Consider the following 27,080-nt stretch of genomic DNA (forward strand, 5'->3'; position numbering starts at 1 on the left):
TGTGCTTCCTATCATCCTCTTCTCTATTTTCCTATCTGTGACTGACTGACTGACACTCTCTTTGAACGGTGGCCCTTCTGTCTCCTAGTTTCATCAGTATGTGGCCAAACTAAAATGGAATGGTAAAGATTCAGAAGTAAACCAAGCAAAATCATTTAAATACTGACCAGTTGCTTTTTGCAATGCGCCTTACATTCTTGGGTTGATTTCATTGTACCATCATTGTACCAAATAAACCATATGACATTGTGTTGTACTGTTTTATGGATGCCCTAGTCTCCGTGTTAAGTTAGTGCTGGAACCGGTATCTGCTCTTCTGGTAAAACACTACATCTTTCCTACAGACAGATGGCTCATCTAACTAGAGAAGGCATTCTAATTTAGGAATTAATAACACATTGGAAAGAAGATTAACTGTACAGTAACCTTTTTATTTCTATGTCTTTAACTCTTGAACATGAATATACATGTATTAGAGAAAATAGCTCTAGCTTTTCTCAATTGTGTGTGTTTGTATCTCTTTGTCAGTGCGTTTGATGAGAAAAAACTGTTACAGTTTGGCTAAAGAGTGCAAAATAGGTTTGTTTTCCTACTCTTGACTGTGGGTAAAGGGAGAAGGGAGAAAAAAAGGTACATTCCTAGAATCCAGCTAAATTGGAGAAAATAAAAGACAATAAAAGACATCAGCAGTAAAAAAAGTGTGTGTGTGTGTGTGTGTGTGTGTGTGGGGGGGGGTTGTTTTTCCCTCAGAATTAAAGTGTGAAGGGGTGTCATTTACAACATTTTTAGTGTCTCCAGTTTGCACAAATGCTGAATTATTAAATGTTTTGTGTCTGTTGTAACAAAGGCACTGGTTTCTCCAGCAACAGTGGTATTGCAGACTGCGATTTGCCTTTACTCTCAGCTAGTCTAGATGAGGTCTCTGGTGGTGTCAAGTGTCAGAAAATGATCAGAAGTCACTAACTGAAGCAGTAGAAGAGAAGGAAAATTTGGGGGCAGCACTTTCTCAATTTGGATGCAGGTAGCAGCTAGGATGCCTGCAATCATTGTTCTCACTTTGATGCTATTTTATGACAGGCTTTCACACTGATAAAAAATGTCATGAAAGTGTTCATGGCCAGTCCTTTCGTTTACAAGGCCGCCTCTCTTTATTCTCTCTCCTGCTGACTTGTCCTGTGCTCTCTCCTATTATCTCTTTCTCAAGCTCGTACCTGTTCCTGTCTCACTAGCATTTTATTGCCTGTTTCCACCTGTTTGAATGTGCTCATGGTTCAGAGATTTGTTATCCGATTATAGGTCTGCGAGATAGAGGGATGGATACACATGAAAATGCAGGAGCAGGTAGTGGCAGATGAGGCTGATGAGTGGGTGAGTGTGGGAATGCGGGCAGATATGCTAATGGCGTGGAAATGCGATGCAAATGAGCTTTTTTCCCCTCAAATGCACATAACCTCTCAATGTTGGTATCAAAGAGCCAGGACGCGGTTTTAGCAGGAGGTGTTTGTAGTTAGGGCAGTGTACAGGGTGAAGCTGTCGTGAGGTATCGATCTCTGATCAGCATGACAGGGGAAATTAATTAATAAAAAAGTCCTAAAGGCACATCCACGTGATGATTGTGCTTCTCGGCATGGCTAGCGCACATTAGGAAAACTGAAAATGTCATTAGCAGTAAATTGAGAAAGGATTACAGGGGTGTTAGCATGCCATTATGCACATCAAACAAACCCACTAGTCCTGCCTGCCTTGAGTAGCAATCCCTACCGTCAGCATAAAAGTCGACTGTTCTATGTGTCGGCTAAGCTGAGCATTCGGAATGGCATTTTCAATTTGGCCACTTGAGGTTCAGTCTGTCATAATGCTAAACGCGTTACGCTGACCTTATTGAGATGCTAACATGCGAACGGTAAGAGCTAATCCACAAAGTGTATGTGTGGGGTTGGCCACAACATGTAAGTCTAGGGTTCCAGAATGCTGTAGTAACCAGGCACTCTTCCAGGTAATTTGGTTCTTTTGCTCAGTAGTGACCTGTGACTGGATCATACTTTTCTTGTCATGCTTGTCCCTGTGTATACAGCAGGTCCAAGCACCGAGGCATGAGGGTTTCTAATTTCCCCATGTAGTATAGTAGCATAGCGTTTAACTGGAGGCCTTAGTTGTATGGAAGGGGTTAATGCAACTGCTGGAGCTCTGCAGCCAGGGACAATTCACTAACCAACAGCATAGCAGACACAGTTGCTAAGGGACAAATTGCGAGCAAGAATGGTAAAAAAAGACTGACTCAAAATCGGACAGAAAGGGAAGGGGGGCGATGAACGGGAGAGGAACTGATTGGCTCTTTCTTATGAATTCTGGGAAAGAGGGGAGGGAGAGCAGCGATGGACTGATGAAGGAGGGGGGGGGGGATAATTGCAGCTGATCATGCCTTACAGTAATGGATGAAAAACAATCTGAACCAGTGAGAGAGGTAGAGATAGTAAGAACAAGAAAGAGGAGGGGAGTGTCCAGGCGTCTAGTATTGATTGAAGTGGGAGGGTTGATGTTCTTATTTAGTTCTCTCATATGAAACCATGCTTTGTCAGTTAAAACGTGACTCTTAAAAATGCTGATGTTTTAGTAACAGGGATTACAACATATGATTGACTGAATGATTAATGACGGGTTTTAAAAGCCACAGTACATGTAGAAATTCTTTATTTTTAAAAGGAATAATGTTCACACTGCCTTTAGAAGATCTTACAACACTATTGAATGACAATGATTCTCCCTGATGAATCTTTCACTCATGACAGCAGCTGAGCTGTGACAGTGTTTCATTTTCAAACCACACTATTTTTTGCGTAGAGAGTCTATTTTTTAATCAAAGGTTTTCCATCCCTTGACTTTTTCTATTTTTCTACATAAAAACCACAGTACAGTACAGTGCAGTGCTGTGTTTTGGGTGTGAAGACCAACAGCTAGCTAGCAGCGACTTTCTATTATGTATGGGAAACATGTATGGAGGCTGGAAGTAGTTTATAATTTGACCTGGTGTGTTCGTGTGCATCTGCTCAACTGAGTAACTACAGTATGTTTGCCTTATTTGGTTGTTATCTAATGTTGTCTTGCTGCTTGTTAAAATTTGCGTGTGTGTATTTATTATCTATCAATGACTATGAGGGTGTGCTTGAGCCTCCACAATCACAAACAGCTGCATGCATGCATGTGGATTCACAATGGTCCAAACTTTGAAAATAACTTTTTTCCTCGTCCAGTGTTACTCTTATATGCTCTTTTAGTGGTATACAGTACATTATTAAAACATCGACAACAAACATTTATATATGCGTTTCTCTATAGATTCTTAAGGCCACGTAGTCCCTAAGTAAATGAAAGAAATTTCTCTTTCTCAAAATTGCAATTTCTCAGTGGATTCCGATATGGTCCATAGTGATCTCTGCCTATGTGTAACAGATTATAATTCTCAGTGTGACCTTTGCTGAACCGGATCCTGATGCTGATCAAAGCTCACCTGCTCTAGCTGAACTGTGGGCCAGCGGCTGAACCTCGGGGCTGTGCATTCAGCACTAAAAGAACATGAAAAAATCTGTTTGATCCATTCACTAATCCAATAGCTGCATCCAAGGTCCAATTACACGGGAAAGAGATGTGCAAGGGTGGGTGGACGTAAGGAAAATCAAGGTAGACAGAAATAGAGTCAGCCAGAGACAAAGGGGGGAGAGATGATACTGTAGGGGAGAGAGTAAAAGGGGAGGAAAGGATGACAGTAATACGAAGAGGAAAAATGGGATAGTAAAAAAAGATATATTGAGTTCAAAGGTCTCTCTCTCTCTAGACGCTGGCTAAGCTACTGGCCCAGTTCTGAGACACAGTGGATGTTGAATATTTGGTTGTAATGTCACAGTGGGGAATTCAAATGAAACTTGCGTCTGTGCTTCTTTTCTCGATAGAGAACAAACTGTTGTCTCTCTCCCAGTGCTCCCCCCATCCTCCTCCTGCTCATACACTCCTTTAGTCTCAAATGGCAGCACTACACTTCATTTCCCACTCTCTGTTGTGCACACAATCATTCTTCCCCCCTCTCTACTTCTCCTGGACACACCAAAATACAGACATACAAGCACGCACTTCCTTGCCCCTGCCAGTGTGTGCCTCGCGTTTCCTCTGACTACCTGCAGTGTCCTGTGGGACCCAAGTGTCTGCTGAGCATACAGACAGACTGTTGTGATGCGAGGCCGCTCCAATCGTTCCAGCGATCAGCAAAAATGGAAAGTTAGCCCTGCAAGAATACATTATAGGTTACTGTATTTCTCTATTCCTATCTTTCCAGTTTATCGTAAGCACGGCATCCAACATATTTCTTGTACTAATGATGCTTAAGTGATAATAATATAACGGCCGGTGAAGTAACAACAAAAGCATTTTCGATCAGAGCAGATGATTCTTTAACAAATATTTCATTACATTACACAGTGATCATGGCCACTAAAAACTGATTTTCACCGGGTGATGGTGGTACATGTACTTATACAGTGTCCATGATAGTTACAAAGCAGCCACTACTTTATAAATGTGCCTCTCTAAACAAATGTGGTTACCTGTCGTTTCTTGTATCGAGCCGTACCAACAAATTGCAAACCAAAAAAAAAAAACCCGTGTATAACCAATCATGTTATTCAGCGCCTTCACATCAGTTTCTATATCACGGTTTACTTGTGTTCTAGATACCAGGCAGTTTCTCTGCTGGTCTTGATACTGCTTTTTTTTTTTTTTTTTGGATGACTTTTCATCCTTTTTTCCTTTTTTTTGATGTTAAAAGTTATCTTTGCAAGGAATACAGTAGTGTGTGGATTAGTCTGTGTCTGCAGGGACTCTGAGAAAATCAGGGAGTGAAGATCAGAAAATAAATACTCAAAAAAAACAAAACAGTATAGAATGAGCAGTATTTATTTAAACTATCCACTGTGCAGGCATTAAGAGAACAACCTTAACTGTTACATGTTTGCTGACTTGAGTGTCCTTGCACACTTAATATTTGTGTGTTAAGTTTGTGCAATCCTTTAGGAGAGAAAGGGCAAGGATGGTCACTGGTGCTGAAGTCTATAAGATGGCCACGGTGGTAGATTTTTCATGTCAAGTAAAGCAGAGGGAGGGAGTAGGTGATGCATTGTTGCTTATGCTTACCAGTGTGTGCAGTGAATAGGGTAGGACAGGTGGGGGTGTGTGTGTGTGTGTGTTATGAGGAGAGACTTGCACTGATGGGAGGTCAAGGTAAGCGTCCTTGCCTGCATATCAACTGTACAACACAGGGTTTAGTCATGTTCTTCAAACATACACCACTTTCCACGTACGCAATTGCAGTACTGCCAGAGGCCACCAAGGGGAGCTCTGAACCTGTGGTCATCTCTTAGCCTTATAGCATACCACTTCTCCCCAACCCCTAACCTTCCTCTCTCTTGACGGAGAGTCCCTATTACCTCACCTTATTCTGTCTGCTTCATTCTATCCTGCACAAAGCTGACAAATTCATAGGTTTTGGCGAAGAACAATCGTGAATATACACATACGGAGGGGGGAGAGTCAGAGAGCGAGACGGGTTTGTGAGAGCTCACAGTTTTTACTCATTTTGGAGCTTATTGATGCAGTGGTAGATATGCATGACGTGAGGATAGCCACTAAGAAACACAGACAGAGTGTGGATGAGTCTTTGCAGACAAATTGGGCTGTTTGATAACCTCCGCTGGAATTCAATGCTTTTCTTGTAGACTGCAGGCTATTTTTAATTTAAGGTTTCAGGTTTGGTAATAATGGGAAGAGCAGTAGAAAACAATACTTGTATTTTTGTGTGGGTGCTCTGTTTACTTTTCCAGTTGTATTTAAAGACTAGATGATGCAATTAACAGTATAGCATCTAAACCATGCCAAGCGTGGTAGGAGGGACAAGACATGCATGTTGATGGACAGCCAACAGCACTTATCGGCATGCATGGCTGCACCGACTTTGAAAAAGATGGTATTTAATAGAAAAGGGAAATGGACGTTTAGAGTATATAGACATAATATCAATACATTAAAGTCTATAGGTAGCTAGCTGTATATAAATACAGTCTTTGCTAAGCTTGTTGTGGTCAGTTTTTGTTAGACTGTCATGAAAGTGGAAGTTCAACTCTGGCCATCTTTGGAAGCTGTAGTTCGTAATGCCTTTGTACTGGAAAGCATAGCATTGAAGTGTTCCTGCGATTTTATCCACCCTCTGAAACCTTCAGTATTGTACACTTTTTATTAATTATAAATTATTTCTTGACTATTGTTAAGATCTATAACATATTTCCCTTAGTTCTAGCCTAGTGATGATGTAATGTAAAAAACAAAAACCTTAAGTTTTCCTTAAGTTTTATCCTCAGCTGTTTACTAATGATGTGTGGCCATATGAGCGCAAATGACCCTGCGTGAATCTAGAATTTCTCTGACGTGTGGGCAGATGTGTAAATGCATGTGGGTTCCATGAGACCTCAAAGCATGCAAGTGCTCATTGATCAGCTGGGTATCAGTCCGTAAACACAGGATCAGAAGCGGTCGGTGTCACTGATACCTCGCTCCTTGTCTCCCTCAGTGGGGATGGTCCAGTGTAAATCTAGAGAGCTCTTTAACACGTAGGCTGTCTGTTAGGGTCAATTCGAATGACCCCCTTGGGATTCGAGCTGTTATGCGAGTTAATGGAGATCGCCTGGACAGCCTGACGGGGGTGGTTAGTGCTGGGTTGAGGCATGTACCCTGTACATGCATTTCATATCTGCATGATCTTCATTCAAAAAAGATTTTTTGAGAGATCAAGCGTTTTTCTTTTATCCGGCTAGTTTGCACGATAGAAGAAAACTCCTGACTAATATAATTCAGTACTGGATTTTTTTTTTTTTTTCCTTCAAGTAAGCAACACTTCTTTATATGCAAATTTGGAATTTAATGATTTAACTTTGGATAGAAGATTAGATTAATTGCACAGTTCTCCACGCTTGTTTTAAAGTGTCAGGTCTGGTTATGCTCAGTACCTACAAAAGAAACATTAGAGACCCTTATGTGTTCAAAATTATATTAAATGATGTTCCTAGGTAACATTTAGTAACTATTAGTACTGTACTGCTTCAACTTGAATAAAACTGAAAATTGTTTTAGATTTCCCCAGCACAATCCTTGCAGTTACAGTGCATTTTATTTTAAATGCCAGTATAGACAGATGGGCACATAGACGGACAGACAGACAGGGGGAGAGACGGACAAAGAGGCAGATCATAATAAGTCTCAGTTTAGCATGTGTATGTGCGTGTGCTACTCATTTGCCTAATGGTCATAATGGTGGATTGGCTCATGCTGTAAATCTTTAAAATCATGTTGGCTTCCCAAACTCATTAAGCTAGTCTCATTCTGCTAATCACACATAGCTCTACAGCAAAACATATTTGACCCCGACTGAGTATGTGTGTGTGTGTGTATGAGATGGTGCATCTGAGTTTCTGTGTGTTTGATCATTTGCCTTTATCCTAAGGCAAGCACAGCATAAGTTGATAAAACACCAGTTTCACAAATCCTGGGCTATTTCCATGTCTAAGTTACCACACTGAAATATATAATAATATTATTGCAATATGACAGAAATTGCAGAGTCTGGTTGGCATGGAAATTCCCCCCTGTAATTTAACAGCACTTAGTCCACATTAAGAATCACTTTGCTCTCAGGTTTCCTTTTTTTGGGCGTGGAGGAATTTCTTCAGTGCATAAAAGTATAGGAGTTTGATACTATTGGTTGTTTTTTCTTTATTCAAACTTTCAGGGGTTGCTTTTGCAGGCACACGCAAAGAACCTGATACGCCATCTTAGTGTTAATGCATTCACATTAGGCTTTTTTGCATTCGCGGCTGCTTTAAATGGCCATTACGAGGTCTGGCAAGCCATTCATTCCAATTACAATTACCAAAAAAACGTGAAGACGTAAGCGCGGCAAGTGTAAGTGAAATTGATTGTATCTCACTGCTGGTATCTGAAACTGCCAACTGATGACCTGGTGCAGGGTGTACTGTACGTGCATGTACTTAGTGCCTTGCTGTGCATGTGTATAGATGGGACAAGCTGGCATCCACAGGCACACACCAAGTCACACACATACCCATAGACATTCAGGTTGCAGGCGCTCTTTTAATTTCCATTAGCCACGATTAAAGATTCGTAAAGATGTGTAGGGTAATTTGTTCAGAAACGGTTTAAGTGCACTGTCACCTTTGATAAATTAGGGTGCATTCTATTTGTATAACCAAGTACATTGTGTGCATACATACTGAACAGACCACTTTCTTCACTTGTTCATTAATAACAGCACAAAACAATGTCCTTTGTAACACCTAAATATGCATATTTGTCATTGATTTTATTATAATGTATGTTAACTGACATCTAACTATAATGGAGATTATAGTATCATTATCACTTGGGCTGTGATGACTTTTCACCTTTTGCCTTAGAATGACCTTTGAACATGAAGGTGAGATGAACCTAAGAAGCCAGGAAAGAAAGAAAAAAAAAAAACAGCACCAGCCTTCTATTCAACTCCAGCCTGGAAAAAAGAAACCTGTGTTAAGCGGGGCAGCAAACGGCGAGAGAGGACAGACAGAAGGTGAGACAAACACACTCTGTGCGATCCACATGCAGAGAGAAAGGACAAAGATTGAGACTCAAGTGAAGCAGCAGAGATAGGGTGGGTGGCAATCAGAGGCACCACTGCGCAGGTGGCGGCCCTGGATTACGCGGGCAGTGTTTACCTGGCGCAGGTTGCGGGTGACGCGCACATCATGCCAGGCGTTGTCGTTGAACTTGCCGTTGACGGGCTCCACCAAGGCCTCAAAGGCCCCCGAGCCCAGGTTGATGACCAGCCAAACTGCGCCGCTCTTCAACGAAAGGTTCACATAGTCAGCCGACTTGCCGGTGTGCAGCATGAGGCCGTTGCGCTGCAGCGTGCGGAAGGAGAGCGTGATCTCGTCAGTGCTGCTCTGGATGGGCGTCAGCGACAGGTCGTAGCAGAAGAACTCGTTGCCCTTGAAGGTGGCCACTGACTCTTCTTTACCTGGAGAAGAAAGAAGGCAGAAAGAAAAAGGAAGCTGCAGAATGAATGCAGGATTACACCAGTACTATAGTTTGTCAAAATTAGGTCTTAGTCTGTAGTTATGATTTGCATGATTAGTATGCTGCAATGCGTTAGACTTTACAATGAACTGATTAAAAGTATTCCTATCCAAAGGAACTACATTGAAAAGAAAACACAGTCAAAAATGTGTTTGCTTGTTTTTAGTGTACTTGGATGTTTTAGCTTCACTGTGTAGCGTCATGTGTGTTCATAGACTGTTTCCCCCTTAATCTGCTGAATGAAAAGAGCTGTCCATCTTGAAAATCTACCAACCCTTTCAGGCCCTCTGACTGGACTCTGATTTGTGATTGGATTGTCATTGTCGAACCAGATTCAGGTGTAATGACAGGGTCAAAATTGTTAGTGCCGAGTTTTCAGCCTTGTATCTGCACATACATGTTCACAAAGGCACTTCTTTTTTCATGGCGTCTTTGTGTAACCTCACCCCCGATATAGTTTTTCCCCAGATTTTATTTGCAAATACAAATCTTTTATACACATGTACAAACTTGAATTTCTCCTGCAGATTTATTTACACGTTTACAGAGGTTGATTTACAGCTACAAACTTTGGAATTATTTGTGAACGTCACTTTCCAAGCTCAAAAATATTTTTTTTACTTATTTTGAGCCCATTGGAATGGAACTTTAATAAAAGCATTACCAAGGCATATTCTTGCTATTAAAAATCAAAAATAACGTCCCCGAGGAGATTAATCCCCAAACTCTGATACTGCTGTGCAAGGATCTCAAGGGTCAAAGATGTTGAGATGAAACCAATTAGATGTGGTTATTGATTGACTGTTGTTGCAACTCTAATGCAAGAAATGTTTTCATTATGGCAACTTCATGGGGCAATAATAATATTTGTTTAGGTTAAATACAATTATTAACACATTAATCCTACATATAAAACACTTTCATTATAGGGTGATGAATCTGTAATGGAATAATACAGCAGTATGACAGCGTCTCATGTAAAATAAAATCACTTCCATTAGAGCAAAGCAAACAGCTGAGTCAGAATTAGATATGCAGATGTCTGAATTAGGGGGAACAGAGAAAATAGGATAAAAAAAAAAAAAGGGTATACACGAATGCCAAGACCAGATAAAGTGGATTTAAGGAGCAACTGAAAAAAGCCAAACAGAAAGGGAGGAAAAGGTGTTGACAACGTTGCTATGGCCTGTCAGTCTGTCTGCAGCACATGGCCGCCGTCCACTGAACTGAGCGACCAGTCAAAACAGCCAGTTTGTACAATGGACACATGTCAAACAGCAGCCTAACAGCACCAGGGGAGGACACAGTGTGCATCTGTCAGGAACTGAACAAACACCTGCAGCTGTCACAACAGAAAGTACCGATGCAACAATAATAGTGACACCTCAATCCAAGTGTGGACACTGAAGCCAGTGAGCATGGAAAATATCAGCTTTTATCTAGTTCTCCATACTGTTTTCTATGGTTATAATTATAGAAAATATTTTATTTACTCTTTCTGCTGGTGACTTCATTTTCCTGAAGAATCAATAGAGTTTCATCTTAACTTAGGCATTATGACAACAAGAAGGCCCATCCCCAGACTGAATACTACAAATCCTAAGATTTGTTGTGCACATCAGCTGCTTCTTGCGACAAATAAATGACCTTGGGCAAAAGCACAGATGCACACAATACTATCAATAACAACAAGACCTCTCAACTTTCACGTTAGTCTTCTCCTCTCGGTGGAGATACAAATCAACGGGTTCCCAGACGCGAACTGTGATCTGAAGTGACAGTCCACTTCCTGTGTTCGTTTGCCCCTCCCCACCTCTGCTTCCCTGGGGAGGCCAGGTTGAAGAATCATCCTGAGGTAATGAGGTTTAGGGCTGAAACAAGAGACAGAGGGGGTAAACTCAAAACCGCCAATAGGCCCCCCTGTATGGGTCGATCATCAAATCTAGTTTATCCTGAAGTTCCATTACAGCGAAATCACTCCAAGACCTCAGTGCATTTCCCTGGGGAGAGAGGCTGGGGCTGGCCGGAGGGGGTGGTCCTTTGGCAGACAGATTGAAAGCCAAATCTCATGATTGAGCGAGGTCGCCATAGAAGCAATCTCAGGTGAGAGGAGAAGAGTGGTGATGGATAATAGTGTGTCCATTTGATAGTTGTGCACTTTGGACAGAGATATGACCATGGACTGTTCAACTTGTGGTAGCCCACATAAGTTGATTACACTGTTTCATCAACACCCCGCAAAGGAATAACTGCTGCATGGATGTTATATGAGAAAGGAAACAAGGCTTTCGTGAGTGACAGAAAAAGTGCCGTGCTAAGTGACATACTAACCGCTTCTGGAACATTAAAGGCGATGAAAGAGCTCACTTTGAGACAAACACAGCAAACCCTAATATGGGTGCATGCACTCACATAAAAGAAAACATTTTATGTGCGGCGGAAAAAACAAGGAAGTGAGGGACGAATGGCATCCAGACAGAAACAGCTACTTAAAAGAGCATTTTGGCTGAAATCGAAATTTAGAGCAATCTCAACTGAAGTGTAAATTGTCAGCGCAAAAAAAAGAAGCATCAAAGGAGAGAAAAGAGATGGAGGGGAAAAATGACAGAGAGAAAAAAAGCAAATCCCCCAAGAGCAGCCTCCTGGCGGTGCCTGCCTTGCTGATGTTGGAAGAATAAAAGCGTAGCAAATGGACCACAGCAACCATTTTCAATTATGTATTAAGTTGGACCCCCTCCCAAAGCATGGGCTGTTAACGGTAAGCAACAAACAGCTTGTGATTGCTTCCATGAGCTCAGTGAGATTGAGCCGAATGCAACGAAGAGACATGAGCTGCAAACAAAAAAAAAACTTTCTTTTGTTTATGGCTGTTTAATGAACAGAAGGCTGAGAGAAAGAGATAAAGCTGGAGAGGATCAGGGCGTGAAAGGAGAGGACAGGGACTGACTTTTGCACCAGTCAAGTCTGGTCACAATGCCAAACAATGCCCCGTGATATGTTATATTGAACACAATCGCATGCTATTTCTATGTTAATCGGGAGACAGAGGTAGGAAAAAAACCTTTCCCAAGGCAGTAATACATTGTTGTGTTATCCTAAAATGTACTTGTCCATTTCATATTGCAGGTCAGGTTAAGTCTTTTCCTATGTCTCTTGTATGTTCCAGGAAGCTGCTGATCCTCCTGCGCACTGCAGAGCACAGGAAAGACCCTCCTTCCAGCGCCCCTTCCTTCTCTCTTCCCAGAAAAGAGAAGGTGACTTCAGCCTTGGCTTTCAAGACACAAAAGCTATCAAAGAATGAATCTTTTCTTTCCTTCTCTGAGAGCACTTCAGCTCCTGTGAATGTGTGCTTGTCGCTATACATCTCTTTCTCCTTTACATCTACTGTACATCTCTATCACATCGTCTCACTCCCGTGGTACCACGCTTGTGATAACACGCACATACACACTTGGAGTATATGCTTTTCACTCAGATTAAATCGGTTTCAATAAAGCCCAAGAGCTAAACAGTGTAGCCAGAGGTAAGACAAGACACACAAGCATGCAGTAGAGACTAAAGTGCTGTCAAGGTCTCAATTAACCTCACAGAAGGCCCTGACTACATTAGAGAAATGACTCATTTGAAATTTAGCCACACATAATAGTGTCATTGTTATTAATTAAATGTTGAGTTCCTCTGGTTTCACTGGACGGAGTGAATGGACCTTCAGTACTGGGTATTTTTCAGGGTCAAAAATGATACTCCCTGCGTCTAGGCAGAGCAATCTAACTAACAAGTGCCTAATGAATAAACAGATGAAATGAGGAAAGCCGGTGTTTAGCATTGGCCCACATGTATGCACTGGTTTCAGCTGCCTTTTTATTGGTGCTCACACTTCAGGCTGCTTCTCCTATGTGTCCGATTCGGACGTTCAATGGCATCGAAAACTTATCGATACAAGTCCAAAAGACAAAAAGGTAAATGCAGACTGAATGATTTTGCTGATAAAAGTAGTATTGTCGGAGCTTTTGCTGGCTTGGATAGATGAGGGTTTTACACACCCATACTGTGGTACTGGAAGCATAACTCTTTCTGAAATATCACCCAAACCCCTGCCAGCTCCTGAAGTGCTACTCTCCCGCCGACATCTGATTTCTCTGGAAAAAAAAAAACATTCCAACCTGGAAATCAGAACAATATCGTACCACTTCATTTTTCAAGCACACCCGATCTAACTTATTTTAGACCACATCCTTAAGAATTCACTCTCTTCCTTCCCTCAGCCTTTCTATTTACACAAAAAGGATTCAATAACCTCCACCACCACTGCAACCTATTTCACAAACATACCACCAGTAATATCTAAGCACTTTGCTGCAGTTGGGGTGTCAAGCAGGTCTGCCCTCAGAGAACCCTGGCCTTCACTGTTCTTGAGGGGGCGCTTCATTTTTGTGAGCTACACGGTGAGAGCATGAAGGGGGAGGACGGACGGAGAAAGACGATGAATTCCAGCCAGAGTGGAATCAATGCCATTGACTTGGACCATCACACTCCAACCCACTCACACATACTGTAGCCATATAGTCCTGACAAGCCTGCTATAGCTTCACTTGGAAGCCGAAAGCAAGTATTAGCATCAGGATAAGTAAATAAGTATGCAACCTAGCTTCCCTGCAACAGCAATGAGTTGTGATCTATGGATAATATAACAAGTGTCACCACTCTGGACAAACACAGCATCATAGATGGTGATAAAATGTTGTGAGAACACAAATGCAATCTGTGTCTCTCAATGCTGCCCTTGAAACTGCCATTTTAGGCTAGTCTTTTGTGGATATTACAGTAATAAAAGCGCAGTGCAGCATGTGTTATTAAATTGGATTCAGCTCAGACTGAGAGAGAGAACAGGTTTAATAAGATGAGCTGCATGAATAGCTCCATCCAAACTTGTGTGGTGCATTAGTCAACGCATAATGAACCTTAACATACTGCTTTTTGGCCGATTGGATTACACATTGGGAGCAATTAGGTAGTTTTAGGGGAATAAGAAAAGAGACAATGGAGTGAGACAAGTGTATGTACAGTATGTGTGTATACGCACGTGAAAACATGCAAAATCTAGATGACCACATGCTGGCAAATCCACTCGTCACATTACATTACCTCGCTGTTCTTACACACACCCACGCACACACACAAACACATTCACATGTGCATATACCACAGTCACCCTCTATTAGCTTCCAAAGAGCGCCATACCCCGCAGAGAGAGTATCCGACAGCTTTGGAGAAACGATTCAACAGTGAGATCAGAGAGCAGTGGGAAATGTAGGGGGCATATGAAAGCTTTAATGTTGCTTCATGAATCAAACAGGCCTGCTGGGTCCGAAAACAGAGGCTAGTGTCCTGCGCAAGCTCGAAAGCACAGGAAAATGCCTGTGAACTGCTGTGAACATTTGTTTGCTTATTAAACGTTTGGCCAGTGTTAAAGAGTTGCACACAAGCTCATCAGTCCATCCATCGGTCCATTTGCTATGCCATTTATCCTTTGAGGGTCAAAAGGGGCACGTATACATCCTTGCAAAAAAACAAAAACAAAACAAAGGACACATGAATCCATCACATAAGTAGAAACAAACAGAAACATGTGAATACACCAACTCAACTGCTAGGCCATGATAAAGAACTCTGGCATACACAACTTATCCCTCATATCTCCAGCTGTTTCATTAAGGATACTGAAAAGTGAAGGAGAACACACACAAAGAAAAAGAAGGAAATAACCAAATCAAGAAACAAAGAAAACAGGGACCGAGGGAAGGCAAGGCAATAGAATGAGACAGTAAGAGAGGGTGAGGCAATGTAAATTTGGAAAAGTGGGGCGAGTTCGAGTGTCAGAGGGTGGGGGGGGGTGTGTGCAGACAAACTGCTGAGGTGGGATGACTGATCGGTTGCTCAGATCTTTCGTGGCCCCTCCCTGCTTTACGTTTCACTCCTCATGGATTTTCTCCTCCTCTGTCTCCCTCACACATACATCCGAACTGTCAGCTGTCCTAACAAAAATGTATATGGTATTCTGAGCTCGGGGCAAAGGCCAAACTCTCAAAACCTGCTGTTTACTGGCACTGTGCTGTGCATCATGGGATTATGGCAGGGTCATCCCAAATATAGCAACACACTCTTTGTCACCAGAAAGGTATGTAAGCTTAATAACTACTGCTATAAAAAGGTAGATTCTATATATTTTAGGGTCAAGGCTATAATTCGGTAATAATGTTAAGAAAGGTTTTAAGATATATAATCCTGCAGCTGGTGAGCCTATATTTTTGCCCTCGCACTACCTGTGTACACAGTGCATATGTAAAGATTTAAGTACAGAGATCTAGCTGAGAGTGTTACAGTTATTTTCATCCTTTAAAGTTTACTTCATGTTAAACTTTGTTTAAATACATATATGCAAACCGGACTGGGTTTGAATTGATCTTGACATTGAGCCATGATTTAGCTGTCCTAGACCCAACAGCACTCGGTCTCCAAATCAACTTACACTTGACTCTGACTTCTTTGCTCTGAACTGAGCCTCTTGTGCAGTTTTTGGTGGGCATTCTGACAGAAAATTGCAGTGTGTTATAAAAATACAAGTGTTTGCATTGGTTTTGAAGTGCTGCTGGAGGCACAGGTGAGAAAATGAAATACGATGTAGGAAGTCGGGCTTGAGTAATACATTTCAATGTTTTACGGCTTATCGGATGTCAAAAGACTCTATAATGGTTTATAAAGCAATACTATGAGACAAGATAATGTATTTGACTGACCAATGCAGTGTATCACCAGATGATGCCAGAGCATCATCTGGTTTTGTCTCTCAATGAATGCTGGGACAGCAGCAATCATTGAAATTAATGAGTCAGCTGCAGTACTACTGTTGGTCTAAACAAGGCCTCAGACTAGACTCAGGTACTTTCTTGCCCTAAGCTAAGCCTCCCATGCCCCCTACCCTATAGCCTTGTTGACGTATAACACATTAGAGGAAGTGCTACATTAGACAACTAAATGTCTTTAGGCTGTACAATAATTGATAAACACAGATGCTTGCTATGACCTTGACCAGAATGTAAACAAGAATATGGCAGAGTTAAACAGTGCATGTTTTTCATGAAATTATGTATCATTTCATCAGGTATGTAATGATCATAGAAATTCTGTGTTTTAATTTAAAGCTCTGACAGCAAATCTCTATTATAGGTGACTTGTGCATCTTTTTTTCCCCCAAGTCTGGCCCTGACCTGGCCCTTGACACTATGTAGTTAGCTATATTGGCAAATTGTGGGTATGTTAATGGATCTCTGCCTCCAGCCTCTTGTCGAGCCATTGACACAAGGCTAAAACAAAGGAAGATTGTTCCCACCACCATTCCTCTTCGCTCTCCTTTCTCTGCACAGCTGGTGATTACTGTATGTATTGATCAATGGACTGATTGCAATCCTGTAATGAAGGGGCTATAATTTGCTGTCTGCCCAGCTCATTTGCTGGAGGCCAAAGTCCTTTGTTCCTCTGACCCCCCCTTATAAGGTGAATGTGCTATCACACTATTCACAGTGTTTCTTTTGTTCTGAGGAATGCTGCCAAAGCAGGAGTGTCAATATTGAATGAGCTGGGTAATGTATGGGAACAAGAGTCCCTCAAGTTGTCTCTGTTGCCTTTTTTTTTTTTTTTTTTGGTTAACCTTTGAGCATTACAGACACATGATATTCACACCCAAGTTGGGGTGAGCCAGGGTTTCGAATGATAAAGCGTCACATTTCCTAGAAATTATACAAGTGGATAAAGGGCTACAGGAATCACAGACAGTATTTTTTTATCATATGAGGATAAAAATCTAATGGACTGTAGTATGTTGGTAACGTTTTTCTGGAAGAGTGATTGAGAATGTATCCGTGTATCCATGTTTTGCCTCAAATAATCTTATTGGCTATATCTGCCATTTTCACATGGTTTTGTCTATTTGACATTGAACTTTGGAATTTACCAGTACAATGTGCATGTATCTGCCATTCTAATCACCCACTTGACTTTATTATTAATAAATCACAAGGTGTCCACAGACTTTATTCTAACCCATGACTAAGTGCACCGGCAGAGGACATGCTTTTTAAGAGCCCTTGGCATAAAGACGCTTGATTAGACTCTCTTTGCTCCTCCACCTTTAAATGTAGCTGCAGGTCACAAATTCAGAGTGCTCCGTTCGTTTTAATTTAATCCCTTATCCCGTTGCTCTGAGTGACAGTATTTGAAGGTCGCCGTAGGAGTTTGCAGGTGGCCAAGTAAATCTTTCCATGGAGCTATTAAGAAAAAGAATCCACCATGATTTGCATACTAGATCTGTACTGCACAGCCGGTACTGTAAGTTGGGTCACATAACCCTAACCTGACACTGAAAACAAGGTGCGTCTCCAGTTGGGCTGTGTCAGCATTGTGTGGTAAGGAGCAAGTTGGTGCTTTGGTTTAACCTTTTTGACTCCCTCACTCATTGTCATCTCCTTGAGTCTATATCTAACATTTTCATGAGACAGTTTTGCCTGCCCTATCTGTTTCTCACATTCATGTTCTTGAGGATAATTTGAGGTAGGAAAGGATAGGATTTAATGGGGATAAAGCAGTTGCCTTTAATTGTCTGTTTCCTTGGAAACAATCCATTTTGTTACTGCAATATCTGACACCATGACAGCGACTTCGTGATTCCCCACCACCTCTTTCTCTCTCTCTCTGATTGCACTTTTTTTTTTTCTTCTTTATCCTTGTTCATTATTCCTCAATCATTTCTTTTTCTCCCCCACTGAGGGTGTCTGGCAGATGACTTTTATCACAGTGGTGGGCTGTTCAGTCTCCGGGCTCAATTGGGACACAAAGAAAATGTCAAGTAAACTGACACTAATGATAGGCTCATGTGCTCCTGAATGGTGGGCTCCTTAGCCAACGAGGAGCTGACTGCAAGACAGGCGAAGTACATAATAAGCCCTATTAACTTGAGCCAGAACAGGCAGTTCACTTGAGCAATGTGAGACCCCCCATCATCGAGTTGAACTTACCCACACATCTTGTACATCGTATCACATTAGTGCCATTTTTTGTAATATGAGACGTACTTCCAAGACACCTTCTCCCTTTAATCCTGGGATGAACATGAGTGCAAACTGACTTAAACACAGTTTATCCATGTTTTTATTGCAAGCAGTCACGTTTTTTAGGATGACAAATATGAATGTTAAAAACTAAAATCAAAATAATCCACAGTACTAATATAAGTCCTATGAAAAAGAATTTAAGGATAGAGTCAACTATCTAGTTTCAGGTGTGGGGGGTTGGGGAGTTTGGGGGGTTGCACCTATTTCTACCTGTCAAGTTGAGGTTATCATTTACCACAGGACTAATGTTGTAAACAAGAAAAAGGACTTCTTCCCAAGGTAACTTAACTGTATACTACCTATTTCTGGCCATTCTCTGCTCCAATGATCAGGCTAATGTCCATTTTAACTCAACAACATGAAGCAAGCTGTGTGAAATACAGAGGCATGGATTTTTTTCACAATGGCTCATTAACTCTATATTGAACTGTGGTGAAAATATCCCACAGAAGACACAGACCAATTTGCATATTTGCACAACGACACTTTTAAAAATAGCAATCCCAAGAGTTTATGGTCTGCCAATATATCATATAAATTACTCTTGAAAAAAGATTATATTTGAATTAACATGTGAGCTGCCAGCCATTTTAATAAAATGCACACTCTTGCACAGTTTATCACAAATTGTCAATGTCACTGGCAATAAAACTGAGAGAAAATGAAAAAGAATGTTGTATTATTTTTGTAAGGGTGCCTGATGTTGTTTTATGTGGATTCCTTTAATTGTTAGAGAATCCTTGGCAAAGTGCCTGCAGAATTATCCATTGTAAACTGCTTTACTTAATATGTTAATGTCATTGCCGCCAGTAGAATGGAGTTGTGTAACAGTTTAGTGTGTGCGTGCATGCCCATCATTACATTAAAAGCAATATGTGCTGCACCACTAAGTTGGTCTCTTTATTGGAAATAAGCAAAGAAACATCACTGTAGACAAAAAGGAAAGCCTGATCTCTTCAGGGGGATGCTTAGTTATTCATGATGTGTATATGACAAGACACAGACAGGACAAGAGATTATCCTCTTTTTACTCCCTGCCAGTGATGCCTTGGGTTCATTTCCGATTAGTGATCCTCCGATATGGAAGCGCATTCTAACAGACACAACTGCCTATATGGTAAGCGGGTGGATTTTAACATTCTTGTCAACGCACTAGGAGCTCCCACCAATTGGACAGGGTGTCTGTTGGAGGTGGTACTCCAAGGGATTAGTGTGCTCCTCCCTTGCGTTATGCCCACCCTGTGAAGGTCATCGTTGGCAGGTGAAACAAAGAGGGTGGCAATACCAGGTGTCAAGGAGGTAAAACATGACTGCAGCCCCCCCCTCCCCCAACATTAGTGTTAAAAGGTAGCAGTAACAGGGACAATAGCACATAGAAGTTTCCAAATTGGGTTAAATGAAGAAACACAATGTCTAATCATGACGATGTTGCAAAGGGAAAGGCTGACAGTTTAAGGGGAGATACAAAAAAACCCCACATTCAGACACACACGTGCACAGACACAGCAAAAGAAATAACAACCTTTGTTTGGGGTCAAATTTGAGTAAATGCAAGTGTTGAGAGAGGCAAAAAGTAATCCAGCATGTAGAACCAGTAATAAGGCATTCAGTCAGCTGAGGAGGAGTTTTAATGAGCAAAACTTGCTTCTAAAGGCGTCTGACCTCTTGAACCTGAAAAGGAAAAACTGTGTAACTGCCCACATCGGAGCCGGAAAAGATGGCTGTTTGCAGACAAGCAGAAAGTTTGGTATGAGTCAAGAAAAGGGGGATTTAGCATTGTCTATCTGACAACTTTTAAACTATTAAACAAATAAAGGTGACATATCATAGCTGCACGGTAAGAAATACAAGGGGTAATCTGGCAAGCATTTGAACAGCAGCAACAGACATTTTTTTTCAACAATTTGTACCCCTTTGTTACACCAATGGATCCCAATGAAGACCGTAAGTAAAAAACGAAATGCTGGAATGACCAGGTCAGTGTAGGTGGAAATAAAGTATACAGTGGACGTACACAACTCAGCCGAATTTGTTTTTTTTTTTTTAACTTTCATTCCTAGTCAGTATTTTCCCTGACATTTGGAGGTGAATGTAAAATGATCAACTCAGAGGGTTCACCGACTGGACAACAAACAGAACGCAAGATCTTAAATGGGATTTAATCTGCTGATGTATTGGAAAGCTTTTAGCTAAATGCTAACCTTTCCCTCTGGAGGCTGTTCAGTGGTGGATGTAGCAACATGAATCAGCCCATATGGCATGAAGTGAGATACAAGCATTTAACCTGGGAGATAACTGCTTCCCAATATTAGATTATAGAAGAGTAGATATCATTTTTGCTTCTGTCTGGCCAAAACAAAAGTGTTAAGAGAAGATTAAGAGAAAAATGTAAGATCTGTGTAAAGAGTGACATTTCCTCCAAGGTCAAATTCTTAGTACCAATTTCAAAAATTGATAAATTTCAAAGGCTTATTTCTTGAAAAGTGGTTCTATTCCCCAAAATACAAAGTTTAGGGAGGAAAAGGAAGGAATGAAAAAAACCTTTTGTGTCCCTCAGCAACTATTCAGTCATCGTGCCCTTGAGCATAACTTTTAATAACAGCTACTTGGAGGGAAGTGATTAGGGTAATGTAAGACACTATTGTCTACACTAATGTACAGGCCAACTTCAGTATAAAATAGTATAAAAATAGTATGAGACTATTTCCTTCCAGAACCAAATAAGTGACAAGACAAATACAGCCGATGTATTAACATTCAGCAAGCTGGCAAACATCTGCAAAACATTGAAAAAGTGATTGTAGCATGTTCAGGGCAAAAAGGTTTTCCACTTTCTTACCGATTTAGTACTGACTCCCAACTACGCTGACAGTTTGAAAAATATTGCTCTCACACAGAAATTGCTTTATAGATGAAAGTACATATTTTTGTGTATTTTATTTTGCTGGCTTGCAGGTCATACTACAACACCCTGCATCTTTGAAAACAAATAATACAGCTTGTAGCCTAATTTTAGGTGGGAGGAAAAGGTAAACACAATATATAATACTAAACAGTTGAGAGCAAAAAATGAACTTGCGCTGGAGTTTTCGATAAATGTTTTTCCTGCTCATCCAAGCAGGAAACTAAAGATAATATCTGGACATGTAAGGAGATCATAAATAAGTGGTGTCAGCCCTCTGTTCAGGGAGGGTTGTTGTCCGAGCTGGACTATAGTGATGAGACCACGCACAAAACGGTTAGCTGGGAGGATGCTTTCGGACAGAACTACTACTAAACAAGAAAACCAAAAATAATGACACAAACGTATGTTATGCAAAGCAGTAATACATATACCACAGTATTATTTTAATTGAGTTATAATTTTGGCAGCTGCTGTAACACCAAACGAGTCTGACTTGCACTGAATATTTTTTTTTCAAAACAATATCTTGCATCCTTCTCCAGTGTTCTTTAAATCAGTATCTTCCCGCCTGTGCCTGCCTAATTTAACTAGGATACCACCTCTGAAGATGTCAAGTCAAAGCAAGAGTATGCCACTCTAAGATGGGCCCCTCAATTATGCCACTACTGCAAACTACTGTTTGTATGTGGAGATACTGAGTCTGTAAACACGCAGCTCTTTGAGCTCGGTCTGCAGCAAGGCTCAGAATTGTTAATTTATACCACAGTAATCCCTCTGAAATGTTACTTGACCACCAGGATTTCCCCCGATCCTGACCATTAACATTCTGCTCCTGGTTGTTCCCCCGGCTTGATTTAAAGTACACAACCTCATCCTACCCCACTAGCTATTTGGATGGCTTCCCATCCAAATATACATGATCCAACACAGACACGCACGAGCTAGCAAGTTCTCAAATGCAGTAATTTCTTTACTTGTCATCTTCATCACACGGCAATACAGTCAACCTAATTAGGTTTGTCCGACAGTGCCTTTGTTAGAACACTAGATGGGTTAATTCCTGTATAGGACTAAACTAAGGGAATCTGAATTGACTGAGGAGAGTGATCATTCACCAAAGTTCTTTGCACTATAAAGAGCCAGAATGGGTATAATGTGTGACACTGTTGAAGGGTGAAGGATAGCTCAGTTTTCCCTAAATAAAAACTTCTCTTTAACTTGTAGCCGGAGCATAGCACTATTACATGCACACAGGTGAGACCACGTACGCTGAATATACACACAATACTGTAAAATCATTTTCGTATATCTCTGTCAGCAGGTTAATGGATTCAAATGGAATATTTAACCAGAGTTCATGATTTCATGTGCGCTTCTGCTAAGGATTAATATTTCGCACTCATGAAGCCTCAATGATGTATAGGCTGATGGCACCCAAGTGCAAGCGCGCACGCACACACACATAAGGCCCATATACATGCATCAGCGCTTGTGCACACATAAACATACACGACATGCACAGCTCTTCTTAATCAACAAATGAGTTGCGTCGTGTTGTTTGTTGACGCTACAGTGGCTATTGACAGTGAACTAGCATAACGGGTGATGGGCTGTTTGTCTAATAACCAAGGCTGCATTTCAATTTCACAACTCACTGAACAGCCTGCTTAGCCACACAAGACAGATATGACACCAGGCTTAGCAAAAGGCCCTATTTGTGTACGGCTGTGCTGCTGCTGAGGATGATAATGGCAAAAAGTCACACATTAACATCATGGTTTACAGTGATGACTTCAGCTGTTTGAGTCAACCTTGAAACAGGTTGAACGCAGGGAGACTGTTGTTAAGATGAACACACACTCACATGCTCACACAGAAATAAGCCAGAAAAACATCTACCCCCTGCTTGGTCCCACGAGGGCACCATTATATTACCAAGGCTTGAAAGTGACTTTCCCTTTATACTCCTCCCTTTAGGCCTAGCCTGTGTGATACATGCAGACAGCACTCTATGTCTGGTCTAATTAAAGACTTTAATTCACTGGCTCCCTCTGCCCCGGCCTCTCCATCTCTTCCCATTTGTCTTCTGTGTCTTAGTGAGTTTGTTTTTCGGTCGCACACAGAGGGATTTTCTGCAGTCGTACTAGCCTTCAACACTTGCCTTTCCTTGCCTTTCCACTCAAAACAAGTCTGTTAGCAAAAACTGCAAATTTGGCGTCACTGGGAATTTCAGTTCAGAAAAAGGCTGAACCTACAATGCGAGCAAACACCCATCAGATGTTTGCATAGCATGCAACATTCATGTAGCGATGCTCTGCCTGTGGAGGGGCAGGACCCTCTCTAACACCCTGTGACACCTCAGGCATTTTCTCCTGACGTAGGTGCATCAGGATGTTTTCTGATATGTTCTTTAGGTGTCCATTGATACTTTTTTACTGTTGCCGACCCAAAAAGAAAAACATGATCACCGCAGCCAGTGAAAAGACCCCACCCAGCTGCATTTTTTAAAATAAAAATGCCTGGTGAGACGCGGGACAGCTGCTCTACATTTAAAGTATCCATGTAACTCCTTTCTTGTACAGTGCTTCCAAAAGGAACCACAGTGGTACTCGCCATGTCTCAGCACCCTCTGTCTCTGCATCACGGCAGCCCCCTTCTCCTGTCCCTCTCTCCCCCTCCCTTCTTTTTCCCCAGCGGTCATCATTTGCCTTGGATTTAAGGACACACACATCCTCTGAAGGCAGTAAGTTAATTAGACATTGGGCTCTATCTGTCCCACTCATTCCCTGTCTCTCCCAGACTATCTGAAAGCTTAGGAGAGTATTGCTGCTTCAATGAAACCACACACGCACACACACAGTCACTTCCTCTGTGCAGCAGTGTGGGCAGTCGCTGAGCGAGTGTACGTGGGTGTTTAATTGAGACCTGTGGGTATTTAGAAAGACTGTTGAGTGTTTTCTAAGCATACAGTTCGCAAACAGAAGACTAGTTCTCGCCCAAGTGCACTTTGCATTGACAACCACGCTGCAGATTCTGCCTTTTCCCTTCATATGATGGCAGACTCATCACAACCTTGTCAAATGTAGGAGACGTGACTCCACTGTGACTCCTGTGTCAATGTCACAACTCTTTACGCTGTAGACATTTGAAGTGTTCCCCGGGGCCCAGCTAGCTAACCTTGAATGAAGAACTAAAAAGATAAGGTTCGTTTGACACCGCAGGGTGTAACGTCACAACTCTAGCCATTGTTTACAGTGAGAGGAAAGTGACAGTCTGTTGCTGTACAGTATGTGAAAGTTCACGTGATATTTATGGTAAAACTTGAAAAAAAGTTCACAATTACCACTTCTTTCAAAGTAACAACAGTATAGTGTGTTCTAACGGTAACGATAGTACATTAATATCGAGGTTAATTGTTACAGGTGTGTACCACGGAAAAGAAGGGTTGTGGAAAAAAGTGGATTACTGGCTTTACAAATAAAACAGGCAAAACAGGCATTATTCTCTACCACAGTTCAGAAAAGGAAAAAAAAAGGTACATGCAGCCAAGCCAAGACTGGAAGTAACAAATCATAATTATCTTGTTACTGTAATTAAGTAGGTTTTATACAGCTTTATTTATTTATTTATTTATTTTAAGAGCTTGCAGTTTCATTTTAATATTATATTGTGGTGTTATACTTAGCTAAAATTTAAATTACATGTGTTTTACACTTGGTCCTAATTTACCAATTTACTGACGAAAGAAGCAAGTAAACTAAGGAAAAATTTAGTGGATAGCAGTTATAACTGATGCATGGCTCATTTAGAGTTCAGAAAACACAGCATTGTCAGGTGTGCAGTTGAATTAAGAAAACTACCACTATCATACTACTGCATTGTTGAAGCCTGAATTATGCACTTGGTTTTGTACATTTTTTCTTAATCTGTCAACTTAGTCTATCACATTGCATGAGAATGATCACATATAATGACATTATATTTAAAATGACTTGAACTTGTGAAAAAAAGAATGTTTTGGAGGGAAGTGACAGTATTCCTAACTTTGTAGTATTTCTTGGATTCACTATGACGTTGTTTAGAACGTGCAAACATGCAGCCATGCGTGGTTTCTATTACCACTTAAAGTGGAAGCCCTTGAACAAGAAGCATGATGCATGCCTTTTTCTGTTTATGTTATTATCTTATTCAGATCCACATTAGCTAGCATTAATGCTACAGATACTCTTCTTGGCATTCATGAACAATGTGTGCACTGCGTACTGTTGGTTTGAGTGACATAACGCAAATCTGGTGTCACTAGAGAAACAAAACCAGCTGAATTGAGTGTAACTTTCATGTCATCACCACAAAAAGCAACTCAACAGCCCTGGAAAAGCCGACAAGTGTTAATGCACCCTGACAACAAAGACCAGGCTGACAGTGCTTGTTAGAAGCCTCCTACTCAGAGCAGCAAGCATCTGCTGCTCCGCAGTATACTATAATGCTATTCTTTTCACTTGGAGAATGGACCAAGTGGGGATTTCTACCAAGCTTTGGTTTCTTGTTTTCTTGTGGGAGGAGGAGGTAGGCACACTGGAATAGGAGCACGTCATTTTTGATGTATTCAAATCATTGCTAAAATTCAGGCTGGAAAACCTTTTTTCCTGTGTAAAAAATGAAAACCCCGGATGGTACTAGGGATGCGCTTTACCAAATGGGGAATAAGTAGTTGAATAATAAAGCATAAGCGGATTCTGCTTGTGAGTTTTTGTGGTATTTGTGGGTGAAGAAGTATAAACACAGCCCTTACTAGAAGTAGAGAGACCTTACTTCGCTCAACCAGAGAAACAGTCTGCAGCACTGCCATGGCCCAGTTTTGTCAGATAGGCACATACATGGGGGTCAGGGTCCAGACTTGTTTTTCAGGCAGTAACTCCCTGAATCCACTCAATTCCTCAGAAAGCGAGTGGCTGAATACAGATTTTTTTGGGGGGGGGTATCAAATAGCCTATTTGAGAGTTTGCTGCTTTGCTTTTTATGGACTCTCTCCAATCCCTGATGCTAGCTCTTCTGGATAGGGCAATAAAAGCCCACTCTGGTTGACGAGCTGCCTGTCTCCTCATTATTTAACCACATTTGAATATAATGTATCCTGGGAAGAGGACATGGAGTGGCAGTAAACAGCGTTACACTTACTTGCAGCTGGGGTTGCAGAAAATGTGACATGGGGATAGATGGATGGTGCAATACTGTATCAGGAATCACACATATATACCATTCATGGAGCGTGATCCAAACAAAGCAGAGAACCACGGAGGAAGGAGAAGAGGCAATGTCATAATGTCAGGTATTCCCTTGAATACAGTGTGAGAGCTTGACAGAAGAGGAGGGAAATGTTAACAGAGAAAAGACATAGACTTTAAAAAAAAATGAAAGGTAGAGTTCATATGGGAGTTGAGATGGGACCCAGAGAGAGGTACTTGCGTGAGTGAGAAATATGTTAACCTTCTATCTCTCTTCCCTCACTCCCATCCAAAGTTCCCCCTAACTGAAGTCTCAGCATTAGAGCAGAGACATTTCCATCACTGTTTTCCTCCCCCTCCTCTCACCTCCTGTATCTCCTGTCATTCATATTTCATTAATATTTTGGTGCTGAGAATCCCTATCTGACTGCCTCTCCCCCATCCTCTCTTTTTTTGTGTCTTGCTTGCTCACAGAGCGCCAAATCATCCAAAGGAGCTCTGACACCAGTAATTAAAGAGTCATTGAAGTTAGCATTGACTGGCCATCTTGTTGCTGCCGAGCCCCAGCAAAGATTCTCTGCTTTGATTGCCTCAGCTTTCTCTACATTCTATTAA

At 41.4% G+C, this 27,080-nt stretch overlaps 1 protein-coding gene across 1 annotated transcript in view; it reads right to left on the reverse strand.

The window, feature by feature from the left end:
• Nucleotides 1-27,080, reverse strand: part of nrxn2b (neurexin 2b) — a 556,614-nt gene that overhangs the window by 353,723 nt on the left and 175,811 nt on the right. Inside the window, exon 5 of the mRNA XM_040140983.1 lies at nucleotides 8,808-9,109. Within this exon, the coding sequence (XP_039996917.1) occupies nucleotides 8,808-9,109 (302 nt within the window). The remainder of the gene's footprint in view (nucleotides 1-8,807; nucleotides 9,110-27,080) is intronic.

This window comes from Xiphias gladius, chromosome 12, assembly GCF_016859285.1.
Source record: "Xiphias gladius isolate SHS-SW01 ecotype Sanya breed wild chromosome 12, ASM1685928v1, whole genome shotgun sequence".
Lineage (NCBI taxonomy): Eukaryota > Metazoa > Chordata > Actinopteri > Istiophoriformes > Xiphiidae > Xiphias > Xiphias gladius.